Source organism: Arvicanthis niloticus, chromosome 30 (genome assembly GCF_011762505.2).
Source record: "Arvicanthis niloticus isolate mArvNil1 chromosome 30, mArvNil1.pat.X, whole genome shotgun sequence".
Lineage (NCBI taxonomy): Eukaryota > Metazoa > Chordata > Mammalia > Rodentia > Muridae > Arvicanthis > Arvicanthis niloticus.
Genome location: NC_133438.1, coordinates 13,166,524 through 13,192,469, shown reverse-complemented (window position 1 = coordinate 13,192,469; position 25,946 = coordinate 13,166,524). Strand labels below are relative to the sequence as shown.

The following is a 25,946-nucleotide window of genomic DNA, read 5'->3' as shown; positions in this document are numbered from 1 at the left end:
AAGTGCCCCATCACTGTATTATACCACCAACTTTTAATGTCTTCTGTAGAGGTAACTATAATCCTGGACAGTGCTCATGGATGCTGCCTTAGGGTTCTATAGAATCTACTGAGCAACATTCTATATCAACTTTAAGCTACGACGACTACATATTTTCTAACATAGTTCCAGGTACAGTATCCTGGCTCAAATGGAAGACATGAGAGGTGTATTAAGTAATAAGAAACAAGAACAGACAATGGTTCATAAGAACCACCAGCTTTTAGTGCCCTGTATAAATCTACTTTGTTACAAATAAAATTGGAATTCCTTTTTATTACCCTTTCTTCTGGAATTTTGTCCATATCCATTAACTGCCTTTAAAACCTTGTACCATTAAATTATCAATGGAAACGAGTCAGGTAGTCCTGGAAGATGCTGATCAGTTTCCGCCAGAATGGATGCTTGTGGTTTCACCATGGGCTTGCTCTTACTAGCCCATTTCCTGCTTCTACCAAAACCTTCCCGGTACGTCCGCCAACCATTTCCTCCCTTCACAGGCTTGCCCAATGCCTTTGTTAAACTGGTTATGGATGTTCAGCCTTTAAGCGGAGCTCCTTATAGGTAGCTCTTCCTGCCAATCTGACACTGGGCTTCTAAGAGGCAAGGTTTGCAGGCATTATCCACCCTCTTCCTCCTCAGGCCTTTCTGCCCTTAGCGTCAAGCTGCGATCCACTTGGAAGTTGCTGGTGGTTGCTTGAGCAGAGACCAAAGAAAGTCTGAGCACAGGCGGCCATACAGAGAAGGTGGTCCACCAACAGAGGAAGTAGGTCTGTGGGGAGGAGCCAAATAGCACGGTGAGGCAGAAGGACGGTGGGGAGGAGCCATAGGGTGGGGGAGGAGCTGGAGGAGGGCGGGGAGGGGCCTGTGGGCGACATCACCCAGCTCTTGTGCCCTGTAGCATGGCTTCGGCGTCATCCGGCTGCGGGGCCGGGCTGCTACGTTTTCTGCGTCTAGTCGGGCAGCTCAAGGTGAGCAAGTGGACTCGGCCTGGCCGGGAGGCGGCACGGACCAGCTCAGGCTCCGACCTCACGCAACCTCCCTCGCTCAGCCGGGAAGGAGCTAGCGGGGACCCAGCCGATGCTGAACCCCGGACTCGCGCACGCTCCAGGTCCGGCTCCGCCACAGCCCAGGCTGTGGACGCTGCTGCATCGCTGCAGCGGAAGGCAGGAGTCGGGTCTCTGCGCGTGAGCAGTGGGGACCTTCCTCTGTCGCCGTGACTTCCGGACATGACCGTTTCAGTAATTCGGGTTCAGCGTGCACCAGCCCTTGCTTGGCAGAGAGAGCTTGTGCAGAACCCCCCCTACGTTCCAAGATGAGCTGTTCCCTGACACCGTGACTACTATTTGTGAAATTCTTTAGAAGCGTAGAACTCCCAGGGAAAATGCAGACTCACATGATCACCACATGATCTGAATAAAAGGCTTGGCTGCAACGGAAACTCCTCCAAACCATCTGAGTTAGAGCGGAGGAGGCTGTCACATGTTGTATGTGCAAAATAGTCTGTTATTGTATTGAAATTGGTTCTTGGATGGAAAAAACCTACTACTCTCCCAGTTGGGAAAAACTACAGGGGCTTTGCCTTTCTTTCTTTCTTTCTTTCTTTCTTTCTTTCTTTCTTTCTTTCTTTCTTTCTTTTTTAACTACAACACAGTTTTGAGACCAGATGGACAACACAGGCTGGCAGCCTGGAACTCAGGTCTTTACCTGTTGAGTTCTGGGGTTCCAGATTTGCTTTTATGTCTAAAAACTTTCTGTGTATTTGTCCCATAGTTAAACTTCATTAGCACAGAGTAAAGACTATTGGACTTCTGTATACTTGTGAATTGCATTTTGCCCACTCACTAGTTTGATTTCAGATTTTGATCACTATGATGAGTTTAAATAAAGCATTTAAAAAAAAAAAAGGTTTGAAACCACTATACGGCTGACATGTGGCTCTGTGACATTTTCTTAAAGAGCACCTGTCAGATTTGTTGTTGTTGTTTCCAGTGATGGTATTTTGTTTGTGTAATTCCTTATCTTATTTATTAGAGAGTCCCACGGACTGGCTGGGTATACAGAAATGTCGACAAGCCAGAGAGCGTGTCAGATCACATGTACCGGATGGCAGTTATGGCTATGGTGACCAGAGATGACAGTCTTAACAAGGATAGGTAAGTTATTTGAATGTTGGTGCTTGTGAAGGTCTGTGGACTCTGTGTGAGGATTTGTTCAGTTGTAAACTTCAGTAAGTTTTCTGTTGTTACAGTGTGTGTTGGTCTCAGGGGAAACAAATGGGAATGAAGGGTCTTGAAGGATGAATATGTGTGAATTGTATCTTTGCATTAGTATTTATTTTGCTTTGAACTAGCTGCTTTTATAAATAGCGATAGCCATTTGTGAGGCCACATTGTTTAAGTAGTGTGGCAATAACCTCATAGAAGCTATAAAGAGGTAGCATCTCTTTAGATAATCAGCAAGGTTTTTTTTTTTTTTTTTAAATGCTTGGGAACTACAAGACAAGAGTTTATGAATTGCACAGGCCTGATGTGGCTTCAGTAAAAATCGCATAATAAGTTAAGGTAGGAAATTAGCCAGTTACTCTAGTAGCAGGGGAGGTATCATGTTCTTGGTTGGTCTTCACGGGTCAGATGGCATCTGAGCTGAGTGACACGGGTTGAGAAGTAGTGAAAGGCTCTGCATACAGAGCATCCAGAAACAAAACGCTGGTGGTGGGAAGGTAATGGAGTAGTACTTTGGGGGACAAAAGGAAGTAAGATTGACTCCAGCGAAGTTCTTGGGGAGCCCAGCGAGTTCTATTGCTCTGTAGGTAGTGTGGGACTTAAGGGATTTTGGGGAAACAAACAAACGAACAAAAACCACAAGACACAAATGAAGTCAGTTGGAGATATGAATGAGCTTGGTCAGAGGTTTTGAACTGGACCAGAAGACAGCTAAAAGCAGGGAAACCCAGGAGCCTTCAAGACCTTTTGTTGAATATTAAGACTGAGAAATGCCAGCCCTTCTGGGCCCCTGCCTCATTATTTGCACCTGCCATTCTCTGATTATTCTCATAGCCATGAGAGTTAAAGGATCGGAATAGAATGAGAGCATTATTTAACGTCATTTTCATGCCTCCATTATGAAGTACTTCCCCCTCCCCCTTTTAGATTCTGTGCATCACACGCAGGGCCTTGTGCCTGGTAAGTCCGTACACTACAAGCTGTAACTCTCCAGTCTCATTTTCTACGGATACAATGTAGGGTGACAAAAGGAAGCACTTGAGGTTAGTGAGTAATTTGGTAAACTTCTAGAACTAGTAAAGTCAGCAGCCTTACTATACAACCTCAAAGCCCTATCAGTTCAGCTGCATCCATCACCCTGTATATCGATCATTTTGGCAAGAGGACATTGGAGGTTCAAAATTTTGTGCGAGTAAAACGTCTCCTGACCTTCTAAAATAAGCGTTTGTAAAATCAACCGTTTTTTAAAAATTCAGTTTATCCTATACTCTGTTAGTTTATATAGATAGATAATATTGTGTTAAGTATTCATGAGCAGTTTTGACTCAGTACTAATGTAGGCTGGTAGAGTATAATTACTTTAGAATGAATTGTATTAAAATAGTCTATGTGGGAGGAAGGAGAAAGAAAAATATATTATTGAGCTTAAAAATAGTATAGAGAACTGGAGAGATGGCTCCGTAGTTAAGAGCATTGACTGCTCTTCCCAAGGCCTGAGTTCAATTTCCAGCACCTACACTGTGGGTCACAACCATCTGTAATGGGATCAGATGGTCTCTTATGGTGTGTCTGAAGACAACGGCAGTTTGTTCCCATACATTAAAATAATAATAATAATGTAGAAAGGAAATTTGTGGTGAATGTAATTTTGTGTAATTATTCAACATTTCTCGCCTGCTCAGATGTATACGCCTAGCCCTGGTTCACGACATGGCAGAATGCATCGTCGGGGACATAGCACCTGCAGATAACATCCCTAAGGAAGAGAAGCACCGAAGAGAGGAGGTCAGTGATGGTTATCAACTCTGCAAAAGATCTCAAGGAGAACCTGTCACCTAAGCAAATGAATTCACCAGCCCTATTGCAAGAAAGGAGGACACTACCTAGCAGTCTCAGGAGGGGAAGGTTGGAGAGGATGTGCTTAGAGTTTTAGAGCCTAGGTGTTGAGATGGAGTTCAACTGATGACAGTCAACTAGCTGAGACTGTACAGAGTTTAGTAGATAACTAGCTGAGTCTGTATAGAGTTTGTAGACAACTAGCTGAGTCTGTAGAGTTTGTAGACAACTAGCTGAGTCTGTAGAGTTTGTAGACAACTAGCTGAGTCTGTAGAGTTTGTAGACAACTAGCTGAGTCTGTAGAGTTTGTAGACAACTAGCTGAGTCTGTAGAGTTTGTAGACAACTAGCTGAGACTGTACAGTTTAGTAGACAACTAGCTGAGTCTGTATAGAGTTTGTAGACAACTAGCTGAGTCTGTATAGAGTTTAGTAGATAACTAGCTGAGTCTGTATAGAGTTTGTAGACAACTAGCTGAGTCTGCATAGAGTTTGTAGACAACTAGCTGAGTCTGTAGAGTTTGTAGACAACTAGCTGAGTCTGTAGAGTTTGTAGACAACTAGCTGAGTCTGTATAGAGTTTGTAGACAACTAGCTGAGTCTGTATAGAGTTTGTAGACAACTAGCTGAGTCTGTATAGAGTTTAGTAGATAACTAGCTGAGTCTGTATAGAGTTTGTAGACAACTAGCTGAGTCTGTATAGAGTTTGTAGACAACTAGCTGAGTCTGTAGAGTTTGTAGACAACTAGCTGAGTCTGTAGAGTTTGTAGACAACTAGCTGAGTCTGTAGAGTTTGTAGACAACTAGCTGAGTCTGTAGAGTTTGTAGACAACTAGCTGAGTCTGTAGAGTTTGTAGACAACTAGCTGAGTCTGTATAGAGTTTGTAGACAACTAGCTGAGTCTGTAGAGTTTGTAGACAACTAGCTGAGTCTGTATAGAGTTTGTAGACAACTAGCTGAGTCTGTAGAGTTTGTAGACAACTAGCTGAGTCTGTAGAGTTTGTAGACAACTAGCTGAGTCTGTAGAGTTTGTAGACAACTAGCTGAGTCTGTATAGAGTTTGTAGACAACTAGCTGAGTCTGTATAGAGTTTGTAGACAACTAGCTGAGTCTGTATAGAGTTTGTAGACAACTAGCTGAGTCTGTAGAGTTTGTAGACAACTAGCTGAGTCTGTAGAGTTTGTAGACAACTAGCTGAGTCTGTAGAGTTTGTAGACAACTAGCTGAGTCTGTAGAGTTTGTAGACAACTAGCTGAGTCTGTAGAGTTTGTAGACAACTAGCTGAGTCTGTAGAGTTTGTAGACAACTAGCTGAGTCTGTATAGAGTTTGTAGACAACTAGCTGAGTCTGTAGAGTTTGTAGACAACTAGCTGAGTCTGTAGAGTTTGTAGACAACTAGCTGAGTCTGTATAGAGTTTGTAGACAACTAGCTGAGTCTGTATAGAGTTTGTAGACAACTAGCTGAATCTGTATATTAGGTTGCTTGATAGAATTCATGCAGAAGGAAAGCAATCTGCCGCAGTTCTCCATTGTACGAAGGAATTGGCACTTGGAGCAGAGGATGATGGGGAATGAGGTGTGATCTAGAGTAAGAGGATGGAGAAGAGACTCCTGAGGGGTGGAGCTTGTTGGAGGACGCGGGTTTCATTTCTGTATAAATAAGGACATTAGAATGGAAAGTCATGCTGAAGATTGCTGTGGACAGAGGAGATGGCAGGGGGAAATTTGCCAGGAAAGGAGATATACTGTCCCTCTGGAAGGGCATGAAGGTTTACTCTCCAGAAGAGCATGCCAGAAACTTCTCAAGAAGAATCACAGACCCGGTAAAGGAAACACAGCTACCAGAGGGGGAGAAAACCAATGACTCCTGATAGGATGGGTCCTGGTTAGCGTTGCCTGAGGGGTGAGCGAGAGGTCCTGAACAATCATGGTGCTGGTGTCTTCTGGAGTGCCATATTCTTGCTAGGAGAAAAACCCTTTCTGGCCCCCGTCATCCTTGCTGCAGCCCACTCCTGCTGATTCACAGAGGAATAAATGTCATAGGCAGAAGGACCAAGCGAGCATCTTAGAGAACATCAAGTTCTTGGCTGAGAACCTCAGGGGCTGGCGAGTCATTGCCTCTTCAGACTCCTGGTCTGGGTTCAGGAACAGGAAGGTTGGGATTCCTTTTATAGATGGTGTTTATGCACAAGATTCGCCTCTCTGAGACATGCATTAAGATAATTAAATGAAGGCTCCTTGCCCTTGGGAGAGACGTGCATAATGTGAACCAGAAGCATCATCTGCCCAGAAGTTTCTTGACTGGCTAGGCAGGATTTTTCAGAGAGCATAATAAATTCTATCAGTAAGAGGCTTTTTAATAGGTCAGCATTTGGATGATATGATCTCCGAAATGCTAATTCAGGCTTTGGGATGTTCTCATAAGAATAAAGTATCTTGCATGAGGGAGGCCAGGACTACATTGTGTTCTGCTATGCTCAGTGCTCGGCCAGTCAGCTAAGAAGAGGCAGACAAATAATTCCCACTCAAAGCAAAGTGGTTAAGCATGTACTCCAAGTAGATTGGACTTAAATATACCTATACTCAAGTGTCTTTTGAGGACTTCTGAAAAATAAAACAAGAAATAAGATATTGCTGGATAGTATGGTAAAGCACAATACTTAGGGAGACAATATATAAAAATGTATTTTCTCAAGTGCATTGTGGAGATTTACAATAAAGAAATAAGAATGGAAATATAAAATACATTTCCTGCCACTCAGGATGCTGCTGCCACCCATAAAAGCAAATTGCTGGTACTGGTGAATTCTGCTTGCTCTAGATGCATTTGTAAGCTACAGGGCATTTTTTCCTTCCGTTGTTTTATAAATGCGCACACAAATTCCCAATCTTTTTCTCCAATTCCTTGTTTTATTTTATATGAGACCTTGCTCTTACTGAAATTGATGTTTAACAGATTATTCTTTTCAAAGAGTTTAGCCTCTGGTTAACACCAGAATAGAGTAAGAGGTAGACGGGATGAGATGGTGAAAGAATTTCAGGCTATTTGGAAGCCAGTTGCCCTTTAAAAGATGTGATATTTTGATGAATGGTAGAATGGTTGAAGGGAAGGACGAGGGTGGACTGTGGGTACCACGTGGGACTTGGAAGTACATACGCGTGGGGGAAGAACACCTTTGACCTTGGTTCTTTCATTCTCTACTTTTCTCTGGGTTTTGGATAATGTCACTTGTGGTGACAAAGGTGTGTTTAGACTCTGCTGGACACATCCTGGGAAGGCCCCAAAGTGGCCAGCATTGAGTTGCAAGAACATCTTCCTCAAAAAGTTGCTAGGGACACAGTCATTCCACCCGCTGGTTATTGCCCTGCTGTTTGACACTGTGGACCACCAGAGTGTAGGAGAGTGCTTTCAGGTGGGCAGCCACTTTAGATATAAGGTCCTTCAGAGCAGAGAGGACAGGGGATTCAGCCGTGCATTCTAGGAAACAGTGTAACTTCTGTTAGTTCAATGGCCATAATTGCCTAGAAGTGTGATGCTTTTAAGTTTTGTAATAACGGAAGTAATAGAAAATTAATATAATTTTTAAAATGGAACCAGTAAAGGCCAGTTTACTGGGAGTTATTCAGAATAATCTAAGCCCCTTGTTTGGCTTTTGTAGACTACATACTGACTTAGATGGAGGTGAATATAACGTTTTCATGTTTCAGGAGGCTATGAAACAGATAACCCAGCTGCTGCCAGAGGACCTCAGAAAGGAGCTGTATGAACTCTGGGAAGTGAGTGTACATTCTGGGCTCATTTTATATTTATTGTTATTGAATTTTACATAGCTTGCCTGTGTTTTAGTTTCTCAGCTTGTGTTACTCGTGTCTGTCTAATTTGCTGTGGATTCTGTCTTCTAGCTGCTACAGAGACTTCTCTGCTCTTAACAAAAGTTTTCATTTGTCATTGTTTGTACTTCCCTTCCAGCCTCAGTCCCTGGGGCAGCTCTCGGTGCACAGCGCTTGTATTTCTGGCTGCTTTGTCCACACCCATGTACCCATACCTGATTCCTCAATTTGTGTGCATACGTGCTTACATGTGTGTATCTGTGAGTGTGCAGGCCAGAGGTCAACCTTGGCTGTGGTTCCTAAGAGATCCTTCACCTTGATTTTGAGACAAAGTCTCTCAGTGTATCTCGGTCTTCCTTTGATGGTGAACAGCAATGTGGAAGTGTAAGCATGCTAGTTTCCACTTTGGTTCTGGGGATTGAATTTACGTCCTCTTGTTTGCAAGATAAGCACCTTTACTGACTGAGTCATCTACCCAGCCTCCATTTCTAATTCTTAACACATGTGAATGACACACTTAAAACAAGGTGGGAGACACCTGAGGAGTGGCAGCTGAAGTTGTCCTCTGGACTCCACACGTGTGTACTGGCTGGTTTTGTGTCAACTTGACACAAGCTGGAGCTATCACAGAGAAAGGAGCCTCCCTTGAGAAAATGCCTCCATGAGATCCAGCTGTAAGGCATTTTTTTTTCAATTAGTGATGGGGGGGGGGGGCATTGTGGGTGGTACCATCCCTAGGTTGATAGTCTTGGGTTCTGTAAGAAAGCAAGCTGAGCAAGCCATCCATCCCTTCATGGCCTCTGCATCAGCTCCTGCTTCCTGACCTGCTTGAGTTCCAGTCCTGACTTCCGTTGATGATGAACAACAATGTGGAAGTGTAAGCTGAGTAAACCCTTTCCTCCCGTTTCCTTGCTTCTTGGTCATGATGTTTGTGCAGGAATAGAAACACTGACTAAGACAACGTGGCATTGAGGTAGTTCAGAACTGACCTTTAGTCCTGTGACCTTGGGTGCTGTCCTTTTACTGAGTCTGTTGCCCATCTATAAATGCATGGAGTGAAATCTAGGTGAAAGGCATAGACTGGGCCCATCCAGTGCAGGGGCTCGCTCTCCTGTGCGCTTGCTTATATAAAGTTGGCTATTATATGGGACTTTAGATCTACCTCACTTATGGGCTCTGAATAAAGTTGGCTATTTTATGAGACTTTAGGTCATGTCACTATTCTCCCAGGCCCCACCACTTCTAAAGCAGTGGTAGTACAGAATTCCTTTTTCTTTATGTTTCTATCCTCCAAACCTTGGTGGTTATAGGAAGGTAATGCTCTAATGTTTTTATTTTGTAGCTTATATATTTTTGTGTTTCCCCCTTGTCGACTCTTTGGTTGCAATTCTTACAGGAAAAGTGAGAAAAAAATGATTGACTTTGTTGACAGCAGGAATAGCCTTGCACCAGCCTCATCCCAACACACCCACCCAGACTGGTCAGTTCTAGGCCTGTCAACTCTTGAACAGTTCAGTGTTTGAGACTTCTCTGTGGTTGATTCTTCAGGAGAGCTCCTCAGGCATCTTTCCCTAACTTCTTGCATTTGACTCAGTTTTTCTGTATTTTTTTTTAAGTCCATAAAATTAGGTTTCTGTGGATATCTCTAGCTCATAGTTCTTTTTCTCGAGTGTATTAAGTCCATTTCTCTCGTTTTCTTCTAACATAAAACAGTTAGTCGTCAATTTATTTTCACTATATGCCAGATTCTGTTCTTATATAGGAGTCCAAAGAATTTCTTTTCTGTTTGTTAATTTTCATTAGAATGTATTTTTGTATTGATCATTCTGAGTTAATTTCCTTGGGTATTTAGTCTCTGCTTTCAGTATACTTTAGAAAAAATGTAATTGCAAGGAGATTTTATTGACATGTAATTTTTATTTTTTTTCTTTTTATTTTCTACTGCTCCTGTATGCTTTTGTTCTTTTTCTGCCAACTGCCAGTGTTTCCAGTTTCTCGGAAACCCTTTGTATCTTACCTTTTAAAACTATTAAAGATACCCTCTGTCTCAGCTTTTATTTCTCTTAGGCGTATTCTCCACACTCGGTCGCCCTTGGATTCCATGTCACTTAGTTGTCTTCGCTAAAGCAAGCTCTACCTCTGGTTTTCTTTCTAGGTTGTTCCTTAGTGGCTTACTTGTGTGTGTGTGTGTCTTTTAGTTCTTTGAGGGTAGTTTGTGGTAGGTTTGATCTATTTTTAGATCTGAGAATGTCTTTCTGGTGTGAATAGGGAATTACTTTCTCTTCTATCTAAGTGTGTGTGTGTGGGATCCGACCACTGGGATTATCTGTTGCTCATCTTGGTTTGAAATTATATTTCCTGAACTGATGGGTGTGTTTGTGTATCTGGGTGTGTTGATGTTTTAATGTAATATTAGGGAAATATGGAGACTTTTTTTTTAGGGATTTCCTAACTTTGTTTTTCTTTCCCATATTTATCTAGGTCTTTTCTTTCTTCGTCTTGATAACCTTTACTCCACTCAGTTTTGATTCTCTTGCCAGCATGGGTCCCTATCCTGATAAAAGATGAACCAGGGGTAAGACAGGGAGTATCTTAGTGTCCTTGTGTCAGCTCCTAGAACTCATTTACAAGGTGCACAGAATCTTGCCCAATCTGTCTGCACACTTGAGGCTTATAGTTAACACCCGTTGCCTCTAAGTGTTTTTTGTACCCCAGTGCTTTCTTCACATAGGTGCCGGTCTTAAGCAGGCTTCTGGAAGTCAGTGGGCTGTTTCATTTGCATATAGTTTATTTATTTCACTTCATAGTAATAGTTCTCAATAGTTTTGTATCCTCGCTGCTGTGATTTTAGACCTGGCTATAATGTTTTTGCTAATGCCACAACATCTTGGAACCTGATTTCCCTGCTTCTAGTTTACCTGCTTTCTCCACACTGCAAATTAGAGTAATCTTATGAACACCAAATCTGAATATGCCTCTTCCTGCTGTGACCGACGCACTCCATGATGCCCACGCTGCATAGAAAGCTGAGATACCGTCCAGGAAGCCATGGATGCTAGCCTCCATCTTTAGCTTTTTCTTTTTCCTCTTCTGTCCTATGACTCTCAGGTCTGATGTTAGAAATAGTTCTCAGGAATTCTTTAACTGTCAGAATACCTCTCACTCCAAGAGCTTGGTCTTCAGTGTTCTTTGCCCAACCCTGACTTTACAAAACATTATTAAATTTACTTTTTGTCCATGTAACATACGCCCACATACATGTATGACACAGCACATGTGAAGGCCAAAGAACAACTTACAGTTATCGGTTCTTTCTGTCATTTGTGTTCCAGCAATCAGACTCGGGTCATCAGGCAAGCGCCTTTACCTGCAACTGAAGAGGCGTGTCACCAATCCCATGCCTTTTTATTGAAAGATAAAATTACAGAGTGCCTTGACAATTATTTTAAAGGGAAAAATTCAACAAATTGCACGTCTTTTAAAGTATTCTGTAAATTTATTAGCATTCTCTATATATTTGATTGTTAGGTTGCTTTCTGTTCCTGTGATAAACAGTACGAACATTAGCAGCTTGGGGAGTGAAGGGCTTATTTGGTTAACATGTCCTAGTAATAGTTGATCATTGAGGGACGGTAGGATGATAACTGAAGCAAGAGGAGAGCCAGAAACTACAGGCGAGCACTGCTTCCTGGCTTGCTCAGTCTGCTTTCTCACACACACCAGGAGCATCTCCCCAGGGGATGGCACCGCCCACAGTAGGCCTCCATCCGCCTTCTGGAATCAATCACTAATTAAGAAAATTCCCCGCAGGCCATTCTGATAGAGGCAGTTCAATCCAGATTCCCTCTTCCCAGGTGACCCTAGTTTTGTGTAAAGCTGACAAAAACAAACAAACAAACAAACAAACAAAAAAACTGACCAGCACAACAATATACTGTATTTCTGAACACTCTTAATTTTTTTTCTTACTTTGAGCAGAAAAGAAATTCTAGTTTGGTTTGCTCAGTGTTATTTGACTAAATTGTGAACCTGAATTTATTTAATTATAACTATGTGACTATGAATATGAATGAACACTTAAATAAAATGTAATTTTAAAAAGTGCCTTTGGGATAAAGCAACATATACCAGGCTTCCTGTTTAAATGATTTCCCTGTGTAAGATTCAGCTCTTACCAAATTCAAATGGCTGCCTTTATAAGAATAAGGCTTCAAGTGCAACTCGGAAGCCTTTCAGTGATTTGTATCATGTCTCGATGCCAAGAAAGCATGACAGGATTATTATCTGAACACATCTGGGGTGGAATTACAAATGAGAATTCTGCGGGAAACCCGTTGGGAATACTTTGGTCTTGATAGAATGATGGTCCTGTGTAGCAGTCATTGGAACTTGTGGTAGGTGTGTGTTCTGCTCTGAGAAGATGCCCCCCTGGGACTCCCTGTTTTACTCAAAAGGGACAGTGGGAAAGAAAAAGTGGAGATGCTCTTCCCCTCCCACCAGACTCACCATCTCCTGCCACCAACATATGCAGTAGTGTTTGTAAAATTCATAGATTCTCTCTAATGTTCCCAGTAGTTATAACCCAGAGGATCTTAACTGATTATTCTAGGTGGACCAAAAGGAAGGGAGGGAGGGAGGGAGGGAGGGAAGGAGGGAGGGAGGAAGACTAAAAACAAATATGGTGAAATATGCCTGCAATCTCAAATTGAGGGAGGCAGAGATGGCCAGATCCCTGGGATTCACTGACTTTCTAGCCCATGGAGCAAACCACAGGCTGATGAGAGATTCTCCATCTCTGTCTCAAACAAGAGGGACAGTAATTACAAATGTGCCCATTTGCGTGCGCGCACACACACACACACACACACACACACACGGGTATACACACAGGCACACACACACTCACACACACACGGGCACACATACATATAATTAAATTTCTTTAAAGAAAAAAAGAATGTTGATCTTGAAACCAAGACAGGAAGAAAAGCATTTGGAAGTGTCTGAAATAAACAAATGAGATTCCCAGGGCACCCAGTGGCTTTGCGGGGTGATTATGAACGTCCTTTCCTGGAGTCCTAGTGCTGATCTGTGCCTGCAAGACAGGTGCCTCTAATTATCTATACAGTGTGGAAAAATGGAGTTGTTATTGAATACTCATTCCCCAAGCTAGGATTCTGACTCCAGGCACGCAAATAGGAAATTCCCTAGAACGCCCTCCCAGGCAGCCTAGTCATAACCATTCAATATGCCTTTCCATAGGAGTATGAGACCCAATCTAGTGAAGAAGCCAGATTCGTGAAGCAGCTGGACCAGTGTGAAATGATCCTTCAGGCATCAGAATATGAAGACATGGAGAATAAGCCCGGGAGGCTTCAAGACTTTTATGATTCCACGGCAGGTACTCACGCTCAAGAGACGTTTTTGATTGGTTGGCTTGGTTTGGCTTATTCTTAGTGTGAGGACTGATGGTATGTTATTGAGCCCCATATCAGAAGTAGACCTTTGAAGTAGAGCATCTGGAAAGAAAATGGGAATGGCGGGATGGTTGAGCTGCCAGTGGCACTGGGGAGCACTGGGGAGCACTATCATGTTCGTGGCAGAGCTCCATTTTTCACATTCTGCTCTGCATGTCTCACAGCCCATGCTTCATCTGAAAACTAGGAACCAAAATTCCTTTTTCAAGTCCAAAGCTGGTTTTCAGCGGGATATAATGAGTGTGAAAGGGCTCTTATCTGTTAGTGCTTTACAACTATAAGGTCGGAGTGAGGGACTTCAAACAGGTCTTCCACCTTGCACCAGGTGGGCATCATCGTCAGTGTACCTCCTAGTACAGCCCTGGCCTTCTAAAGTACGGGTTTGGGTCTTCCTTATGCCACATATAACTGTGTAAATCTCCACAAACCACATAGGTTCTTTGAGTCTTTGTTTCCTTTTCTTTACAGTGGAGATTGCTAAGCCTGGTGTGTTACATACTCCCACTCAGGAAGTAGATCCAGAAGGGTTGAGTTTGAGGATAGGCTCAGTTAAATAGTAAGACTCTATCTCCAAAGCAAGAGCTAGAGATATGGTTCTGTAGTGGAGCACTTGCCTGGCATGTGAGAGCCCCCAGACTCAGCCATCCAGTGTAACCTGGGGACACTAGTAGGACTTCTATTATAGGAGTGTGTCTGGATGTTGGAGGATAATTCCTGTGATCTGCTCAGAGCAGACTGTTAGCTGTCTTTATTTTGATAGTTTACAAAGCAAGGGACTACACCTACTATGTTACAGATGTTCATTCTTATAGCTTCTTCAAATGTGACTCCTTGTTCATTTCCTGGGGGCCCTTTATGGTCAGCACCGTGTCTGTTTCCCCTGAGAGGGTTGTAAGGACAGGCCTTTCTCTGATCTGCCGTGACCCTTGTGTGGCCTCACCAAAACAAAGCCCTGTCTTATAGACTTATCTCCAAAATACTACTTGCATGAAAATGAAGCCAATTCAGTTTTCTGCAGGGGCCGGGAGGAGTGGAGTAGGGATCAAACTTGGGACCTTGGGCATGTCAGATAAGCACTCTACTTCAGACCTATGCCCCTAGGCTGATACCTTTATTTTTAAAATTCATGGCTTCCCTTTTTTTTAACACTTTTGACTGACCTAAAAAGTTCTGGGACCTGCATCTACCCATCTTTCTGGGGCTCTTCCTCATCCTCCTTGTGAGAACTCTTTGTTCCCATTTTCTCTGATCTGCCATGACCCTTGTTTGCACTTGTTCTGAGCTTGCTCCAACCTCTGCTTCTCTCCTTTTGTTTGCTTCAGTTACTGTGACAAATCACCTGAGATAACCAACTTAAGAGGAAGAAGGTTATCTTGGCTCATAGTTTTAGACATGTTAGGCTGAGATTGCTTGGCCCATTGCTTTGGGCAGTGGTGGTGCGTCATGGATGGATATATGCTCTTCACCTCATGGCCAGAACTTGAAAAGCAGAAGAGATTGAGCCCTAACTACTACAAGGGCACATACTTGTAGCTTCATGTTTTATAGGGTCCACCCCTTTTTTATTTATTGTCTGAGTTTCTTTTCATAGTATAGCAGCAGTAGTGACTGGTCCTAACAGAAACTACAGCGTATGGAATGTTTCCTTTCTGGCTCTTTATGATTGTGGTGTGCTGGCTCACGTTGTAAGTGGCGAGTGGGCTCCAAATAGCAGATTTCACCAATGATTTAAAGCCTAGGCCATGTCTGGGCTGTCTTTGCACTTTTTTGGTCAGTTGTCTCCTGATCTAATGCATTCACAGTGGAAACGGAGAAAGTAAAACAGAAGTCGAATCGAATTTGAGTTCAGATTGTCTTAGTGCAAAGCCTGCTTGCCGAAAAAGAAACATAAGCCCAGAGCAACAGGCACTTTTCAACAGTCGAGAGCTCAAGTTAAGATTCACCTTGTTTGTACTTCGGCACGTTGCTTCTGTTAAAAAGTTAGTAAATAAACATGATGCAGCCAGTCGGAGAAATGGCTTCTCTTTACCTCAGTGACAAACACTTAAGGAGAGGACTCATCCCTCAGTACATATATGTGAGAACAAAGATAAAGAGGCCCAGTACATGGAAAGAATTGGAGGAAGGACAGGGAAGAAGAAAAGGATATAGTTATATTTTCATTTAAAAATATAAAAGTTATTAGTTAAAAAGAAAAGGTTTCATAAAAGAAACATGAAGATACATATAAACTACAACGATTACAACTTAAATATTTTTTGATTACATTTAATTATTTGATAGCAGGTGGGGGCATGACATAGCACAGTTATGGAAGGGAAGAGGGGAAGGGACCACTCAGGAGCTGGTTCTCCCCTCTCACCATGTGGATTCGGAAGTAGATCTCTGGTTGTCTGACTTGATGGCGAGCGCCTTTACCCAGTGAGTCATTGTGCCAGCCAGCCCTGTAACAACAGTTTTGAAGAGGACCTCGGGTGTTAGCTTTGCTTTTCTCTCTAATCCACAGCACAGCTCTGTGCTCTTTTCCTATCCATGCTTTCTGAACCCTCTTGCTTGCTTTGGGAAATAGCAGAGTTCATGGCTTCTGGGATGGGTGGTAAGTGGAGGGTGGGCGATGAAACTTGAGGAATGGTTTTGGGGCCAAGTCTCTGAGGGCCTCATGGGTAAGTGTAAGATACTGACTTATTATTAGCTGGGTATCTATAGTGACTGATAATAGTTGAGGGTGTGGTTACTGCCCAGAGCAGAAGCCTGGGGAGGGCTGAGGAGCTGGGACAAAAGCAGGCCATGGTCTTTGCATGTGTTGGATCCTATTCGTTCATTTCCGTTTTGGAAGAAACAGATGGGTCTTGGCCCTCTCAACTCTCACCCAAGCTTCCCCTCCGGCTCCTGGTGGAGGCACTCAGGGGCTGCCTGGTACTGTTTCCTCCAGTTCTGCCTAACTGACGACTCCTTGTTTAATTCTCATCTTTGTACTTTTATAAGTGTTCTCCTTGGACCCAGAATCTCTTGCTTGTGGATATGGGTCCAGCTCATAGAACAGAGACCCCCGATAGCCATGGGATCAACCTGAAGAAGTGAGTGTCTTCTCTTATTAATATGGAAATGTCTTTTTCCTCCCCAGGAAAATTCAGTCACCCTGAGATAGTCCAGCTTGTTTCTGAGCTGGAGGCAGAGAGAAATGCCAGCATGGCCAGAGCCTTGGCAGAGCCGGGCTCCTGATGGACACAGCCTCGGAGTAGCCGGGCTCCTGAGCTCACCTCGCTACTCCACAGTGTTGCTTTCTTTCTGTGTTTCCTGGGGGTCTCCTCAAGATGAGAGGCTGTTTTCCGTTGTCTGCACTTGAACAAGAAACGTGATGTAATCCAGGCCCTAAAAGAAGCCACCAAACCGGAAGTGGTCAGGAAGATGCCATGGATGAAGACTGGAGAGGAGAATGCCTTTTTGTGTGAATTAAAAAAAAAAAAAAAAAAAAAAAAAATTAAACACTCCAGACTTTGGCTTCTGTTTCGGAATTCTTCTATTCTTTTACTCAGGCTTACTAGGCTATGTCTTTGAAGGGCAGATTCATTGGAAGTTAGGATTTTTAATTATAATTACCTTTAAGACCTGATTCTTTTTCAGGTGCAGCAGTAATGTTAATCTTGTGTTGTGTCACCCAGGTGAGATGCTCTTACCACACAGTCACTTTCTCCAGGCTAACTTTTGTTGCTGGTTTCACTCTGGCTAGTCCAGACCACCCTAGATCCTCTCCTCACTGTGCCCAGCTAGAGCCAGATTTTGAGTGTTATTGTGTGCTGCCTCAGGCTCCTGCCTGTAGATTCCTAAGCCTGCTAACAGGCTCGCCCTCTTTCCCAGAGCTTTATCATCTGAGGATGTAAACTGGGGCATAGTATTTCCAACACCACGTGTTTTCCCCTTTAGCTTTTTTCTCTCAGATTTAATGTCTTGATTCTAATAACAATCATGAGTGGTGATAAAGAGTGTTATTACTGGAGCATTTGCACCAAACGCAGGTATCTACCAACTTCATGTCTCTCTCTTATTTCTCTTTGGTGGAAATAATAATCCACGCCACATGCCTTTGCTTGTGTACTCCATTGAAAAGTGTGGAAGGGATGGCCGTCCACGCAAGCCTTCCTGGTAGCTAATTCAGTATGGAGTGAAGAGCCCTACCCCTTTAAGGCTGGTATGGAACATTCTAAGCAGTGTTTCTCCAGAAACTTTCTGCAGTATCCATGGATACCCAGTCTGCAGGAAGCAAGGTACATGATCTCTTCGAAAGTAACTCGTGTGTGTGTGTGTGTGTGTGTGTGTGTGTGTGTGTGTGTGTGTGTGTTTACTGAGTGGAAAAGTAAGGAATGTAAAAACACTATTTTCGAAGGTTTCATTAGTAGGGAAACAATTCTGCCTATTAGTATTATGGAACGTTTTTAGTTGGTTTGAATTTTTACACAAACTAATTTCAGATCCAATTCAAGCGTTTGTAACTAGAAGCTTCTTCATGGCCCTGGGCTTTGGTTTTCAGTGTCCTCCTGCTGTGATTTTTTTTGGTGACCAGTTAGGACCATTTGGAGACATTGGCAGCCTCTGCTGGCTTAGACCCTGCACTCTGCTTCATTGTCCTGTCAGGTTTTCACTTTCCTCCCCAATGGCAGTTCACAAGGAGACGTTAACTAAACTTTATTTCTGATCAAGAAATAAATGTGATAGTACTTCAAGTAAAGACGTAATAAACAACACACTGTAACTCAGTAAGAAAAGATGACTGTTGAATCCATCAACAATGTCCACAAATATTGAAACATTTTTGCTTAAAATATTACTTTTCTCCTTGGGGGGGTTCTTGTTGCTTGCGTAGCCAGATTTGTCTTCTGTATAATAAGTCCTGTCATTATGATGCACAGTAAATAATTATTCTCGGGTTGAGTTTAACAAACAATATGGTTTTTTCATCACTGTGTGCCCTGTGACTTGGCATTTCTCCAGCTGTGACATCATCCTCTGTGGCCTTGTGCTTGGAAAATGTCAGTTTGTCTCAAAGCCTTGTGGGTGATTTGTGTTCTGAGGTCAGTGACTGCTGAAGGCATATGTTATGAGGAGGCAGTCCTTTGGACTCAGGATTTTTATGAACATAATTTTACAGTTTAAAAGTGGGGAGCAATGATCTTTATGGGGGACTTGCTGACGCTGTTGGGTATATGTGTGTTCAGGCTGCTGATTGCCCAGGTTCAAATGATGGGAGCCTGGGTAAGAGATGTGTGTGTGTGTGTGTGTGGGTGTGTATGTGTGTGTGTGTGTGTGTGTGTGTGTGTGTGTGTGTGTGTGTGTAGTTTCAAGTACTAGGTGCCTGGGCTTGGTACAGTGTCTCTAGGCTCAGGATCTAGAGAGCTGGGTCCAATAAGGTGTGTGTCCAGGTTTCAATTCTGGAAGCCTAGTTCTCAGTGTGAAACGTTTAGATTTGGAATTTAATGCAAGGTACGTATGTCATGAGAGCATTTCTCTCTAGTGTTATTAATGCTACTTTTAGGGGAATGAGTTGTTTTTTCGAGAAGTTATTAGGAAAGAGCCTGGCCTCTAATGATATGAGTCCAATCTCTAAGGCAAGGAGAGAACCAACTCCAGTAAGTGCCCCTGACCACCCTGTAGCAAGTGTGCCATGTCACCTCCCCCAAGCCCTTTGCACAGAATTTGTGGTGACTGAAATACATTCTGGTTTAGGTATTCTCCCTTGTGTGTCATGTTGACATGGGATCATTTCAACTTGTTAGTAAAAGGTTCTGTCATTGTGTACAAACCTTTAGTACTTGTCAAAAGATTTTAATGCTTGTGAGTGAGCCCAGCTGGGCATCACTGGAACACTCAGCAGGCTTCCAGATCAGGATGAGCTTATGTATACAAAGCCAGATAGAAACAGGCCAATCCTACTTGACAGTGCCCATGGGGATCTAGAAGCTGGATAGCCCATCTCATCTTAAGAGGGCCCACCTGTTAGTATTCTGTCTAAACTCCACCTCCCCAGTTACCTGGCAACCGCCAGGTAGGCTGATCCACTATAAAAGGGGCTGCTTGCCCCCTCCTCTCTCTCTTATCCTCTCACTCTCTTACTCTATCTCTTACCCTCTTGCCTCTCTGTCCCCTCCCCCACCTTCCTCTCTCTCCACGTGGTCATGGCCGGTCTCTACTTCTCTTCTCTCTTCTCTCTTCCACCTTCCTCTCCTGACCTTTGCCCTTTCCCATGAATAAACCTCCTCCCCGTCCCCCGCCCCCCGGAACCACGTGGTCCGGAGTGGTCTGTTCTGAGCTGCATCGGACTTTTTCTTAAAAGAACTAATACCACCTACAAATGCCGGGTGTGGTATTCTGATCCAAGTGCTGTAACTTGCTCGTGGGCATGACAGTATGCAGCATGCTCACACAATTCATTGGAAAATGTCACTCCCAGGTCAGAAGCAATAAGCAGCAATAGGTTAATAGTGTTGTTGCAGATGGGAGCATAGAGGAGTGTGTTTAATCTTGCTTTGGCTTTTGTTTTGAGACTGGGTCTCATGTACCCCCGGTGAGTGAGCCTCAAACTCACAATATAGGGCAAGGATGACCCTGAACTCCTTCTCCTCCCGTCTCCACTTCCCGAGTTCTGGAGTGAATATGGTTTATTAACAAAATGGATAAACTTAGGATTTTGATGAATACATTAAATGCTGCGGTTAATATATTCGAGACTTTGAGATATTACTATATTATTAGGTTTTTGGACTTTTTCTGTGCAGTTTTAGATACTGTGTTCAGATTGTAAGGGTGAGTCGACAGAAGTTGGTGGATGAAGGTACTCTCTTATGGTATGAGAATGCTTTGTGTGTTACAGCTCAGTGCGCCAAATGTGGTTTTACAAAGAAAGCAGAGTCACAGAAACTGAACACTTGGAATTCACCGGCGGCCGGAAATTGAGTGTGGAAGACTGCGCCCATCATTCTGTAGCTGGAGAGTTGGCACTGCCTTCATGCCAGCTAGATAGCGCTGGCTTCCTGCCAGAGAATGTGGGTGTGTAACCTGCCCACTGTGGATCAAGTATACAGCCCAGTTCCCTATGCCAATGTTCCTCAGCAGGTCATGTGACCTTGAACCAGCTTCATTTTCGATTGTATCTGTGGTTTGGCTAGATCGTCATGCTATGTCAACTGGAAGAGAAGACTTTCAGGTTAGCCTTGAACTCACTGTGTAGCTGAGGTTGGCGCGGAACTTCTGGTTTTCCTGTCTTCACTTCTTGGGACCTAGGATTGCAGGTGTGGGCCACAGTCCCTGGTTTATTCAGGGTTGGGGGATGAAACCCAGCACTTTGTGCATGGTTGATAAGCATTCTACCAACTCTTGGGCTTAAATCTCTAGTCTATTGCATGCTTTTATTATTATTATTATTATTATTATTATTATTATTATTATTATTATTATTATTATTATTTTGGTTTTCCAAGACAGGGTTTCTCCGTGTAGCTCTGACTGTCCTGGAACTCACTCTGTAGACCAGGCTGGCCTCGAACTCAGAAATCCACCTGCCTCCGCCTCCCAAGTGCTGGGATTAAAGGCGTGCACCACCACCGCCCGGCTTTTGTTATTATTTTTATTGTGAATTGTTTTAGTTAATAGGTCTATTGGTATATTTTTAAAATATGCCATAGCTTTTATCCCTGCTGTCAAACAACAATCAGGTTACCATTGTGAGAAAAGAGAATTATATAATGTAAAAGCTAAAAGTGGCTGCTGGAAGCTTGGTGTAGTTTTATACATGTGATCAACATATAAATTGAAAGTTTGTTCTAACCCCCGTGTTACTTAAGAGAGCTTCTCCCGTGTCTCTCTTCTCAGATATTCCTTACCTGAGTATCTAATGTCCTAGGCAGTCTGGGGGAGTTTAAGAGTCAGAGGCTATTTCAGCATCCTTAGATGATAATTGGTCTTATCACTTATAACTTATATCTATCCTGTTGGGGTCCACACTAGCCCCACATTGGGGCAGCCAAAGATGTCACGGCCCAAGCAAAATGTTGAGGCCCGGGCCGCCCCGCGTTTGCCTGCTACTGTATCCCGACCCAAGCTGCCGCTCCGGTCCTCGGGTCGGGGTTCAGTAAGAGAGAGAGAGTGAGGCCGGACTCAAAGAATGCAGACCAGACAGTGTAATTCAATCCCGTTTATTCTTCAGTCTAAGTCCTAAGTCTTGAGTTCCTAGTGCCTAGTCCCTAGCTCCTAGTCCTTCCAAGTTCCAAGTTACTTCTTCCAAGTTCTCTTCCAAGTGCCTGCTATCTGTCTTCTCTCTGCTGTGTCTGGTCCTCTCCTCTGTGTCTCCCTAATGTCTGATGTGTCTGATTCTCTCTAGAGTCAAGTGTCTTCTACCTAATGTCTGGTGTGTCTACTGTCTGCCTCTGCCTTTTATATGTCTTACTTCTAAGCCACGCCTCTAAGTTACACCTTTAATCATGCCCTTAGGTCTTATCTCTAAATCTGATCTCTACACTTCTAAGTCATACTCTTAAGTCACACACCTTTAATCTCACACACCTTTAATCTCAAGGTATCTAAACCAAGATTATCAGAGTGTGCTCAGCTGTTGTAGGCTATTGTAATCCAAGTCTCATGTCAGGGTATATGGCTCAAGATGGCTGCAAAGCTGATAGCCGCTTTCTGCTAAAAGTCGGCCCCCAACACTATCCTGTTCATCAGATTAGAAATTGATTTAAAAGTACCCCCATAGAATCACTGCTACCAACACTAAGTCATCAATAGGTAGCCCCAACTACCCAAAGAAATAAAAGATCCAGTTCCTGTTAAGACGAATTATTTTAATGACTTAAATAAATGTACATAATTGATGTAGGAGGGATCACAAGCAATTTGTTTGTAGTGACTTGACCCACTGCTGGAGACGGTCATAAATATTGCCTGTTGATCTACAGACTGTCACTCAGCACTCTGAGACATGCACATTGGTATGGAGACCAAGCCGAAACCTAAGCTAATAATTAGTGGCTGCGTGTTTGAGAAATATACATTTGAGTTACACAGATAAGAATTAGGACCAGTTATGACCCTGCTCCAGGTTGTCTGTTTTAAAAGATGCCATTTGTAAATACTCCAGAGTAATGGTTAAGTGGTCCATCATCAACACAAATGCAAGTGGAAATAATTTTATTAAACTTTTTGGAGAACCCATTTAAATAACAATATCAACACTTGGGATTCCCAGTGGGATTTTGATCTTCATATCAGGGGATGCGCAGGCAGATTGACCGGCAGCAGCCCAGGCTGGACCTAGCACTGTAGTTCCTCGTCCTTGGTCTGCCGGGGGCCTGCTGAAGCATTTTGGGAGCTGGCATGTGCTGTGGAGTTCAGGACCTCCTCAAAACTGCCACCACTGTGGGTTGTCCCGCCTACTTTCGTCTGAAATAGGCAAGTAGATAAAAACCCAATTAGTTTTTCATTATTATTTTTGCAACTATTTTTAAAATAAGAGCGCCATAAGTTTAATTTCTTTTGAGTTCAGACAGAACTATTTTTCCTCAAAGGCACATGAAGATAGTGAAGTTAGTTTCCTTTATGTTTCAGAATAGTATTCGTCTTGGTTCTGGGAGAAGATTCCAAACTTTAATTTCAAACAAGTTTAATATTCTTCTCTTTATCTCTTCTACTTGTAAAATTCTAATCCCTATAGGGATATAATCAGATCTGCAGCTGTATAACATCTGTCCCTATTCATCTAGAGAATGTATTCAATCAAATTGGAATTGAATATTAGATTAATTCTTTGAGTTTTACAAATATATAAACATCCTTCCGTAACTTCTACGTAGGTTTCTATTTAAGACATAACTAGAGGCCAATCCTAATTTCTGAAAACGTCTCTCTTGTTTGTATGTGTGTGTACGAATCTTCATGTGGTTGTATATACATATTGTGTGCAGGTGTGCATGGACATACTGGGTGTATGCATGAGGAGGCCACAGGATAACCTCAGGTGTTATGCCTCAGGTCCCATCTCTCTACCCCCATCTCCCCACACACACCCTTTTTTTTTTTCAGACAGTCTTTCTTTGGTCTGGAATTCCTTACAGGGGCAAGGCTGGCTGGCCAGAAAGCCCCAGGGGTCAACCCATCTCTACCTTCCCTGAGTTAGGACTACAATTGTACATCACTACACCCTGCATTTTTAACAGGAATTCTTGAAACTGAAATCTGGTCATAGTGCCTGCAAGTCAAGAACTACTTTATCTACTGACTTATCTCTCCAGCCTACTCCTGATCCCACTGGTTTTTGTTGTTGTTGTTGTTGTTGTTGTTGTTGTTGTTTTGTTTTTGTTTTTGTTTTTGAGGAGTCAGGGTCTTTGTTGTTGCCTTGTTCTATCCTGAGCAGTAGGACTTTCATCTTTCCAGGCAAGCAACAAAATCCCGGAAAATACTAAATGTTGTGGTTTGAAAGAAAATGGCCCCAATAGGCCCACAGGCAGTGGCACTATTAGGAGGTATGGCCTTGTTGGCGTAGGTGTGGAAGAAATAAGTCAGTGGGGGACAGGCTCTGAGGGCCCTTACACTCTGTGCCCAGTTTGGCTCAGTCTCCGGCTGCCTGTGGATCAAGATGTAAAACTCTCAGCCCCTTCTCTAGCACTATGCTTGCATGCACGTTGCATGCTTCCTGCCATGATGGTAACTGACTAAAAACCTCTGAAACTGGAAGCTACCCCCAATTCAATGTTTTCCTTTATAAGAGTTGTCATTTACCCCCAACTAAATCGCTTGTAAGATCCTTTATAAGAGTTGTCATGGTCATGGTGTCTCTTAACAATATCAGTCCTATCTCAGACACTATATGATTGATGGGTCTCTTTTGTGTCCTTTTTTTTATTGACTCAATAGAAACAGAAGTCAATTTACATTTTAAATATGTGCTCAAGTATTCTGAATGACTGTTCATTAAAAAGCTCTTCAGATCAAGGTTTTATATGCTAGAATATGTAATGCAAGTCTGACCGCATCACTCACACTGGCCTTGCCTTAAGCATCCACAATTCGTGAAGACACCAAGGAAAAGGAAAGTTCAGAGAAGAGACAATGCTGCTATTGCCGACCCAGTGTCGACACTAAAGTAATACAGACATGTGCACAGCATGGGAAGGCATCCCTGCTGTCTTCCTTGCCCTTTAAAAACTTAACTGGACAGGACTAGAGAGATGGCTCGGCAGTTGGGAGCACTTGTTACTCTCGCAAAGGACCCAGGTTTGGATGCCATCACCCACAGGGCAGCCATCAGTAACTTCAGTTTCAAGGGATCTGAAGCATTCTTCTGACCAACATGGGCACCAGGCATACTTGTGGTACACATACATACATACATACATACATACATACAAACATACATACAGGCAAAACACTCACATATATAGAAGATAATAAAAATTAAAAGACATTGATAAAAACTTAACCAGGGTTTAAAAGCAGTTCATTCATCAAAAAAAAACCAAAAAACAAAAAAAACTTAATTCAATTGTCATAAAAATCATTTTGCCTTTTAAGTTCAGTTATTAAATTGACTTTTATATATTGCTTAGATCATACATTTATTTATTTATTTATTTATTTATTTATTTATTTACCTCAGACTCTTCCCTATGTATCCCAGACTGGCCTGTCACTCTATATAGGCCAAGCTGACCTAGAACTCTTTCCCCCTGTCTGAACTAGTAGCACTGTTTCTTTCCTGAGAGGAATAAATAGGATTAATTTAATATAATCTACTGTGTTGAGTACTAGCTGCTTTGGGGTTTTAAATTTTGAATTCACACCAGACTTAAAAGCACATGCCTTTAGTCCCTGCACTCAGGAGGCAGAGGCAGGTGAATCTCTGTGAGTTTGAGACCAGGTTGGCTCATATAGTGAATTCTAGGACAGTCAAGGCTACATAAATAGACCCTGTCTTACCAGACCCCCCAGTTTAAATTTTCTTCTAGCTTCTGTTTAATAACAGAAATCACATAGTATTATGTCAGATGAATATTGATGTTTCTCTTTAGACTTCTCTTCATCTAGTTTTTTTTTTCTCCTCAAATCAACATGGTAAGATAAAGAAGTGCTTTTTTTAAAACTCAGTTTGGCAAACAAGTGGGATGCAGGTTTCCTACCCAGGAAACCTGTGTTTAGTGCCTGCACCCTGCCATGCTTTGGGCAGCAGACTAATTCTTAGCTTGAACAAAGACACAAACAGTAAACCTCTTTTGCACCCCTCTCTTTACGATATATTTTTACATCTAAGGATACATCGCTTTGTCCCCGGAATTACAACTGCTCTCTGCAGCCAATTTCATTTGAACCGGAGGGTTGGGTTCTCTGAATAAACTGTCCAGGAGAACACAAGGCATCAGAAAGTGACATGGAATGAATCAATCTTCAATTTTTGTGGGTCTTATTCGGACTATGCAACGTATTCATTAAAGAGTAAGTACACTAAACCCATGGTCTGCATGACAGAGAGGAAGGGTGGGAAGCTGGGTGTTGGGG

At 42.8% G+C, this 25,946-nt stretch overlaps 2 protein-coding genes across 2 annotated transcripts in view; one reads left to right on the top strand and one right to left on the bottom strand.

Annotated features, from left to right (window-relative positions):
• Positions 1 to 880: 880 nt before the first annotated feature.
• Positions 881 to 16,906, top strand: Hddc2 (HD domain containing 2). The gene is made up of 6 exons (XM_076927922.1): positions 881 to 1,010; positions 2,074 to 2,195; positions 3,947 to 4,049; positions 7,807 to 7,875; positions 13,192 to 13,330; positions 16,531 to 16,906. The coding sequence occupies exons 1-6, from the start codon at positions 942 to 944 to the stop codon at positions 16,626 to 16,628; spliced, it is 600 nt and encodes a 199-aa protein (XP_076784037.1). The 5' UTR covers positions 881 to 941; the 3' UTR covers positions 16,629 to 16,906.
• Positions 16,907 to 22,219: 5,313 nt separating this feature from the next.
• Tpd52l1 (TPD52 like 1) overlaps positions 22,220 to 25,946 on the bottom strand; it is a 96,545-nt gene continuing 92,818 nt past the window's right edge. The window contains 1 exon segment of the mRNA XM_076927921.1: positions 22,220 to 22,838. Coding sequence (XP_076784036.1) covers positions 22,710 to 22,838 — 129 coding nt within the window. The 3' untranslated portion in view covers positions 22,220 to 22,709.

Coding starts and splice junctions, on each gene's coding strand:
- Hddc2 (XM_076927922.1), top strand. CDS start 942: ATGGCTTCGGCGTCATCCGGCTGCGGGGCCGGGCTGCTACGTTTTCTG. Junction 2,196..3,946: donor GACAGTCTTAACAAGGATAG/GTAAGTTATTTG, acceptor TCGCCTGCTCAG/ATGTATACGCCTAGCCCTGG. Junction 4,050..7,806: donor AGAAGCACCGAAGAGAGGAG/GTCAGTGATGGT, acceptor TTCATGTTTCAG/GAGGCTATGAAACAGATAAC.